General features: G+C 38.7%; 1 protein-coding gene across 3 annotated transcripts in view; it reads left to right on the forward strand.

Moving 5' to 3' along the window:
- Window positions 1–9,130, forward strand: part of STRIP2 (striatin interacting protein 2) — a 47,452-nt gene extending 38,322 nt beyond the window's left edge. For all 3 annotated transcript variants that reach the window (XM_019452707.2, XM_053897163.1, XM_019452708.2), the window contains 3 exons: window positions 1,881–1,985; window positions 3,074–3,278; window positions 6,702–9,130. In XM_019452707.2, the coding sequence (XP_019308252.1) occupies window positions 1,881–1,985; window positions 3,074–3,278; window positions 6,702–6,952 (561 nt within the window). In that variant the 3' untranslated portion in view covers window positions 6,953–9,130. The remainder of the gene's footprint in view (window positions 1–1,880; window positions 1,986–3,073; window positions 3,279–6,701) is intronic.
- Window positions 9,131–9,441: the final 311 nt, after the last annotated feature.

The following is a 9,441-nucleotide window of genomic DNA, read 5'->3' on the forward strand; positions in this document are numbered from 1 at the left end:
GAGGGGGAGACACAAAATCTGAAGCAGGCTTCAGGCTCTGAGCTGTCAGCACAGAGCCTGATGCGGGGCTTGAACCACTAACTCTGTGATCATGACCTGAGCCGAAGTCAGATGCTTAACCGACTGAGTCCCCCAGGCGCCCCAGAGGTGAAAGAATCTTAAAGATGATCTAGTTCAGCCTCTTACAAGAAGCAGGGAAATGATTTATCTACCGTCATACAGCCAAGGCCAAAGCCATAATCCAGGTGTCCTAGTGTGTCTATTCCAATGCTGCTTCTACAAGGCCACTCCCCTACTCCCATACTTTTGTTTTATTTTGTTTTAACATGAGCTCTATGTCCAATGTGCGACTTGAACTCAGACCCCAAGATCAAGAGTCACATGCTCTACCAACTGAGCCAGTGAAGCACCCCCCATATTATATTTTGAGGTGCTAAGGAATGCAAGGCTTTTTATGCTAGCATATTAGAAATCAAGATAAAGGAAGCTCACAGTGGAGATATACTTAGTCTCTCCCATATGTTCTCTGTTTCCCTTGCTTCTTTAAAAAAATAAATAAATAAACATTTAAGAGTCCATTCCTCTGTTAGCCACACAAGATGGAACATCTGTAGAACCTATCTGTTTTGGGCAAGCTGACTAGCTGATGCACTAGAATGGAAACTCCCATAGAAGTTTCTCTTAGAAGGAAACAGATGGTTCTCCAGGGACTAGTTCGAAACACAATATTGAACATTTACTACAGAAAAGAGAACATTATTTTTAAATAATATTTCTAAAAAGTTTCTATGAAGCTTTTTGACCCTTAGTCTTATTTATTAGAATCTAGTATTAGATTCTAATACTCTCAAAGTTCCTGGAGGTTTGTTCCGCATTGGATGTATGCCTGTCTTGCTTGCTTCAGATTAATTTGGGAAAGCAGCAGAGGATAATTTTCCATTCTTCAGACAACAGCTCACTTCTACACATCATCTCCTACTCCTACTTTCTCCTATCAATTCGTAGACATGAATAATTTCCAAGATGTTAGTTTGGCCACCATGCATACTCATTGATTTATATAACTTCTGACACCAGTATATTTACAGTCCCCAAATCCAGAAGCACTCTTATTTTTGTCCCTGAAAGATGTTTCTGTGAGTAGATACCTGTTTCTAATCTGACATCCATCTGTTATCTCTGGTTGGGTGCTCACAAGCTATCAATAAACATGTTAAGAGAAACACCTGGTTAGAATTAACCATCTGCCATTTTTGCTTCCGTGCTGGAGAATCAAGCTATTTACTGCAATGGGGTTTGATAAAGGAGGGTGGGGTGATTAAAGAAATTCAATCATAATGAATATCAGATCCATCCAAAAATAGTTTGAAATCTACCAGAATAGGGGCGCCTGGCTGGTTCAGTTAATAGAGCATGTGACTCTTGATATTGGCATCATGAGTTCTAACCCCGTGTTGGGCAGAGAGCCTACTTAAAAAAAAGAGAAAGAGAGAAAGAAATCTACCAGAATAAGTCCTAGCAGTTACAAATACAGCTTATATAAGTGCAAAGTATATGGAGGTAAAATTCTATCATCTCTTTTCTGATTCTAAAACAGAAAGTTACACAAGAAGGCTTGCTTGAGTGAAGTTGCTATGTTCGTGTATCCTCTTTCTAACCAATTCTTGCTCTAGGTACAGTCTTCCAGGATTGGCAGCCGTGTGTTTTCAGATGAAGGGTATTTCATGCTTTGAGGCCTTAGTGTGTGAAGAGCAGAATGATGAGGAGGTAGCATTTCATAAGGAAGGCCTCACCTAAACTGACCAACTGTGACTTCCAGGTTTCTGTGGGAATGAAAGCCTTGTAGGTGTTGACATAATGGGGGGTGTGCCTTATTACAGGAAGCTGGAGACAACAACCAGTTCTGCTGGAGGAACCTCTTTTCCTGCATCAACCTTCTGAGGCTGCTCAATAAACTGACCAAATGGAAGCATTCCAGAACCATGGTGAGTGGGGCTTCAGATCATGGAGGTGTCTATCTGACTGAATTTTTTAAATTGTAAATATTTATGGACTTCCTGCTTTGTGAAATCTGTAGATAGGCACTAAATGCCACATAAGGTGAACACCTCCTAATTCTGGGCACTTATTCTATATGAGATAATTATTCACCAGTCTATTTCTTTATAAGGAGCTGAATATGGACCCTCCCCCAGAGCAGCTCTGGTTGGAAAGTTAGCATTGTTATTTGGGTTATAATCACACATCCCAAATGATGCAAGTCTTAAGATTATTCATTGCAGCATGAATTATGAAAGATTGGAAATGACCTAAAGCTTATTAACACAGGACCAACTGGTTAAATAATGTTGGTACATCCTTATAATAAAATATTATATAACCATTAAAAAGAATGAGGCAGGAAAAAAGAACGAGACAATTCTACACTGATGTGTAATAATTTTCAAGATATATTGTTAAATAAAAAGCAAGGTATGGAACAATATGACAGGTTATGTAGCTAGCTGTTGTTTTTGTTAATAAAAATAATATATGTGTACAAAGAATTATGTATCCAGAAGATTCTTGAGAAATTGTAACAGTAGAAATGGGACGTGTGGCTGACAGAATTATTTTGCTCTTTATATCATGTACTTTGAATATTAGAAACTTTGAACTGTGACATATAAATGGAGTGATTCCTCTATATTCTTAAAGACTAAATGTAAAGAGAACCTGGACCATAGATTCCCAAAAGCTCCCTGGAGTATTGAGGCCAGCAGGCTTGGCTTAATTTGTGAGTTGGGGCGCCTGGGTGGCTCAGATGGTTAAATGTCCGACTTCGGCTCAGGGCATGATCTCGCAGTTCATGGGTTTGAGCCCCACATCAAGGTCTGTGCTGACAGCTCAGAGCCTGGAGCCTGCTTCAGATTCTGTGTCTCCCTCTCTGCTCTTTCCCCACTCATGCTCTGTCTCTCTCTCTCCATCCCAAAAATAAACATTAAAAAAAAAAGATTGTCTGTGAGTTGGAGTTCCAAGAAACTTGAGATCCTTATCTGCCTCTCTTCACTCCCACCCTTCTTTAAATTGGTAGATGCTGGTGGTATTCAAATCAGCTCCAATCTTAAAGCGGGCCCTCAAGGTCAAACAGGCCATGCTGCAACTTTATGTTCTGAAGCTGCTAAAAATACAGACCAAGTACTTGGGGCGCCAGTGGAGAAAAAGCAACATGAAAACCATGTCAGCCATCTACCAGAAAGTACGCCACCGCATGAATGATGACTGGGCTTATGGGAATGGTGAGTATTCTTAGAGCTTTTGACCTCCAGGAGTTGCCCAGAGTTTAAACAAAACTAAACAAATGTGTATCTGTACTCTTTTGGTATGAATTGTTACATATTTTGGATGAGAAAATATGTGATTATAGTCAGGGGCTGATACAACAAACTTTAAGGTACTGCCCCAAATAGCATGTACCCTGGTCCCATATTAACTATAAAAATCCATATTATAGGGGTGTCTGGCTGGGTCAGTCAGTAGAGCATGCAACTAGTGACCTTGGGGTTATGAGTTCAAGCCCCATGTTGGGGGTAGAGTTTACTTTAAAAAATTCCATCTTATGAAACAAGTAAATTAAGAGATAATTACCCCCTTTTAAAACATTCCTTTAAATGACAGGTTTCTCCAAAAGATTTCAAAAATTAAAATAACCTTTTATTATTAAAAAGCAGTTAGAGTGACACCTGGCTGGCTTAGTCGGGAGAGCATGCAACTCTTGATTTCAGAGTTGTAGGTGTGAGCCCCATGTTGAATGTAGAGAGTACTTAAATAAATAAACTTTTTTTAAAAAACAGTTTGACCACACTGAGATACCACCTCATGCCGGTCAGAGTGACTAAATGAACAAATCAGGAGACTATAGATGCTGGAGAGGATGTGGAGAAATGGGAACCCTCTTGCACTGTTGGTGGGAATGCAAACTGGTGCAGCCGCTCTGGAAAACGGTGTGGAGGTTCCTCAAAAAATTAAAGCTACCCTATGACCCAGTAATAGCACTGTTAGGAATTTGCCCAAGGGGTACAGGAGTGTTGATGCATAGGGGCACTTGTACCCCAATGTTTATAGCAGTACTTTCAACAATAGCCAAATTATGGAAAGAGCCTGAATGTCCATCAACTGATGAATGGATAAAGACGATGTGGTTTATATATACAATGGAATACTACTTGGCAATGAGAAAGAATGAAATCTGGCCATTTGTAGCAACGTGGATGGAACTGGAGAGTGTTATGCTAAGAGAAATAAGTCAGGCAGAGAAAGACAGATACCATATGTTTTCACTCATGTGGATCCTGAGAAACTCAACAGAAGACCAGGGGGTAGGGGAAGGGGGTTAGAAAAGTTACAGAGAGGGAAGGAGGCAAAACATAAGAGACTGTTAAATACTGAGATCAAACTGAGGGTTGATGGGGAGTGGGGGAGAGGGGAAAGTGGGCGATGGGCATTGAGGGCACCTGTTGGGATGAGCACTGGGTGTTGTATGGAAACCAATTTGACAATAAATTACATACATACATACATACATACATACATACATACATAAATAACAAAAAGCAGTTTGAAAGTACAAGTCAGAAAACTTTACTATATCACAATATTTATGCCCTATTTGTACCACCCAAAGATTGACACTGTTAACATCTTATTAGATATTCTTCCAGGTCTTTTTTTTTTTTTTACATACACACACACACACACACACACACATTTTACTCAAGTGAAAGCAATTTATACATGCTGTTTTATCATCTTTTTTCAGTTAACATTATCTACATCTTTCCATATCAGTATATTTTCATTTTATACAATAAGTCCAATTTCAGAATTCTTCCTTTGCCCCAAAATATTATTTAAAGTTATTTTTTCCAAGTTACAATTCAACCCAGGGCCACAAATTCCATCTGGTTGTTCTACCTTTTTATTTGTTAAATTTAGCCGTGTTTTGTTTTCGGGTTTTTTTTCCCATAATGCTGACTAATTGAAGAACTAGGCCAGTTGTCCTGCAGAATATCCACCTTCTGGTTTTATTTCTTGCTTCTTTGTGTCATCATTTACCTTATCTATCTGTCTCTGGTATCATCTGTAAACTGAAAGTTAGGTCTGAAGTTTCAATGGATTCAGTTTAAAGCTTTTAAGCCATAATATATTCTAGGTAACATTGGGAACTGCATATTCTCTCATGTTAGGAGACAGTATAACATCTGGTTTACTATCAAGATAAGATAGATTGACTAGAGTTTGGAAGAATTTATTTTGGAGAGCTTTTTCATTCTATTGACATTCGCTGTAGTGGGATTTGACCATTATTTGCCTAATTGTATTTAAGAGTTTTTGGTAAGATGACTATGACTTATATTTGCTGAGATTTGTAACCTGTCTGAATTTTAGAGAATGCTGCAGTAAAGAACCCAGAGAACTAAGGGAAATATATGATTAGTGGATAACAAGCCAGGATACAACTTCTATGAGACATAAAACACAATTAACTATTTAAATTTTTGTAGATTTTTAAAACACGAAAATGTTTTATCCTGCAAATGACATGTCTGTTGTTGCTGCCATCACGAGCCCAAACCCAATCTGTACTTCCTTTAAAGATAAACCATTAAGGGATGCCTGGCTGGCTCAGTCAGTAGAGTGTGCAACTCTTGATCTTGAGGTTGTGTAAGTTCAAGCCCTACATTGGGTTTAGAGATTACTTAAAAAATAAAATCTTAAAAAAAAGAAAAAAGATAAGCCATTGAATGTGGGACATAAGAGATCTGAAAAAGATGTATCTCTAGCCCTGAAATGAGTGTCTGAGTGGGATAAATAGAGATAGCAGATTATCTGTTTTCTATTTTTATCTTCATGGAAGCTTTCACCTCATAATTTTAACAGAAGCTGGCACATACATTTATCATATGCTGGCAGAGGTCGCAGGGAATCAGTGAATTCTTCAATAATTGGTCCATTCTGATTCTCCTTGTTGTGCCCCTTTCCTGCCTCTTTCCATTCCTTGAGAGCTGGTGATTCCGTTCAAATGGGAAACTCTCATCCCCCTAGGAAAGCTCCGTAAAAGGAACTGAATTGCTATTTTGGAAAATATAATACATATAACTGATAAGAAAGTAAAATAATGAAAAGGAAGTACAGTTAAAAAAAAAAAAGTCCACCTCTCTCAGGGGCCTTATTTCCTTCTCAGTGGTAATCACTGTTACCAGTTTCTAGACTCTCCTTCCAAAGATAGTCTCTGCATGTACAAGAGTATTTTTTATTTTATTTTATTTTATTTTATTTTTAATTTTTTAATGTTTATTTTATTTTTGAGAGAAAGAGACAGAGCATGAGTGGAGGAGGAGCAGAGAGAGAGGGAGACACAGAATCCTAACCAGGCTCCAGGCTCTGAGCTGCCAGCGCAGGGCTCGAACCCACAAACCGTGAGATCATGACCTGAGCTGAAGTTGGACGCTTAACCGACTGAACCACCCAGGCGCCCCCCAAGAGTATTTTTTAAACCAAAGTGGCAGAATGTTATATACTTACTTTGTACAATGCCTGCCCCCCATAAAAAGGAAATTCTGAGCAGTTTCATTGTTCTTATTCCATAGACCATGCTCTGTGATAAGAGAAGCAGTGTCCTGAGTTGTGTACATGTTTTTCTTCCTCTCTTCCTAACACAGACATCGATGCCAGGCCATGGGACTTCCAAGCAGAAGAATGCACTTTGAGGGCCAACATTGAGGCTTTTAACAGCCGCCGGTATGACAAACCCCAGGACTCTGAATTTTCACCTGTGGATAACTGCTTGCAGAGTGTGCTGGGGCAGAGGTTGGATCTGCCTGAGGATTTCCACTATTCATATGAGCTCTGGCTGGAGAGAGAGGTGTTTTCACAGCCCATCTGTTGGGAGGAGCTGCTCCAGAATCACTGACTGAGCTCTTAAAAAGCATATGATAGATGGGGGTTGGCTCCAATAAATGGTGCTCTGCCTACCCTGCCCATTTGGCCTTTGTTTCCAGCCCTGGGAGTGTTTGTCTAGGGGAGAGCTGGCCTAGCCCAAGGACATCCAGTGTAGTGCAGGGCCATTCTAGGGGCTTTGGGCCTGGAGATAGTGCAAGGGTAGGATCCTGAGTCACAACAAATTGGTCAACCTGCCCTGGGGTGAGTTGGGTGCCCAGGTGGCCTTGAAAATCTGCTGGATCAGTCCTGGACAGGCTCTTTTGTGGGACCGCTCCCTGCTTTAGTGTTGCCTAGAACCGGCCTAGCCTTTGCTGGCCCCAAGAATGAGAATAAGTTTATTATGGTATTTGACTCATGATATTCATCATAGGTAATGGGAGGTGCAAGTCATGAAATAGGGAGAACATTTCCTTCTTGCTCACGCTGGATTCCAAGGACTTATGAGAGGTTTGGCAAAACCAACTTTGAAATTAAGTCTGTATTTTAAATTTAAAATTTTGACACCTCTTTCTAAAATTATTATCTCAAAGATGATTTTAGAGCACCTGCACCTTCTTTGTGGAGGACGATGATTTACTATTACCTAAGTACTGCATGTTATAGTAAGGCATATTGAGTAAAGTGTTTTTTCTCTACTCCCAAAGAGATCTATGTTGAATCTGGAAATTATCTTTTTGTGTATTCCTGTATAGTGCATGGAGTGCTCTGCCACAGCCAATATGAAATAGGCCTCCTCTAAGGAAGTATCATGTTTTTCTGAAACTACTTCAGTCTTCAAATGATGGAGTACACTGTAGAAAATTATCCTTTTCATCCAATTCACTTTTTAAATGACAAGTAACTACAGGAGGTTTTATTTATTGAGATGGCATGTCCATTTGTGCTCGTGATCGATTTATTTTTTAATTGAATAGAATAGCAAGAGCATCACAGCTTACCATTTTTCATCTCCTATGTTGATTAATGATTTTTTTCCCTTTTTACTGCTAGTGGTTCCAAAGTGTCATGTGGAGATTTAGCAATACTGTTTCTATCTAAAAGTATTGCACATTTCTTTGAAAATATAGGGGTTGATGCACCAACCTCTTTAAACTTCTTTTACAGCAAAATCACATACTTCTCAGCAGAAACAAGGTTTTTAGAAAAGCTCCTGATTCAATCAGGATCATTTTATTTCTCTTCTGTCCCCACAGTTATGTTATCTATATTTTCACGCTTTTTTATTTTAAATGCCCTCCCTACTGATACAGACACTACTGAATCTTTTTTATGATAGCACCAGGCCACTTAAATTGCACCGGAGGTCTAGTAAAAATGTGATTATTTACTCTGTCAACCACAGTCTCATTTGGAAGTCATGATACAGTTACCAATGATATCCAAAGGAACTAAACCAGAATTCTAACCAAAACTTGGATTTCGCCTCTTTGTGCTGTAGGGTAGCAGCTTTCTGTTTTTATGGAAAGGTCATGAAGAATGTTTAAGTAATGGATGACACTTCTTAAAACAATTTGTAAAGTTTACCTAAATAGGACAGCTGTCCTTACTGCAATCAAAATAATTTACTGAGCATATCATATATGAACCTTATTAATCTATTTTAGTGTGGTTCAACTGAAAAGACAATTTTCAAGGAAAGAGCAGTCATCAATCTATTTCTCTTAAAGCCATATAGTATTTAATTTGTGTCAAGAACAAATAAGTTGCCCTTTTAAAAATATGCACATGAATGCTTTCTGAGGCATGTAAGTATGCTAAGCTTTAACATTTCATACTTTTTTTTACAAATCTTCTCTAAGGGAAGATTAATTCTCAGTGCAGATGGAGAAACTGAGACACCAAGAAAAGTGATTAGTTTCCAATCACAACATTTTTTTCGCTGACTTGCTGGGATAGCATTCAGGGTATTGATAGCCAGCCCCATATGTTAAACTGATTTGAATCTTCTAATCTGAGAACCCTTGTGTGTGGTTAGGAATAAATTCAGATTAACTAGCCTCTAATGGTGATTACTGTTACTACTTAGAAGAACATTATTTGAGTGATTTATAGAGGATTTTTATTTGTGAGTATTTCAGTAAAGTTGTGTTAATTGTTGTTAACATTGTTTATCTACTAAAGCACTTTAATAAAAAGAAATTGAACTGGAGTTAAAAATTGGTCTTTAATTCTTCAAGACAAAAGAACCTTAAATGGATATATGAAAGGAATAATACATAAAGAGGATGAACATATAAAATCTTGTGTAGTATTCCCTGGGGGTAGACTAATACAAACAACTGCAAAATCTCAGTGACTTATGACAGACCCTTATTTCTTGTTCCTGGGTCTAAGGATCAGCTGCAGCTCTGCTTGACTCTTCTCATCCTGGCAGGAAGCTGGCATGGAATAGCTCCTACCTGGGAGTACTGTTCTCATGCTAAAGGGCAGGAGCAAGCACCAAACCATACTATGCAAGGA

Source organism: Panthera pardus, unplaced genomic scaffold, assembly GCF_024362965.1.
Source record: "Panthera pardus isolate Hobbes unplaced genomic scaffold, ASM2436296v1 HiC_scaffold_8, whole genome shotgun sequence".
Lineage (NCBI taxonomy): Eukaryota > Metazoa > Chordata > Mammalia > Carnivora > Felidae > Panthera > Panthera pardus.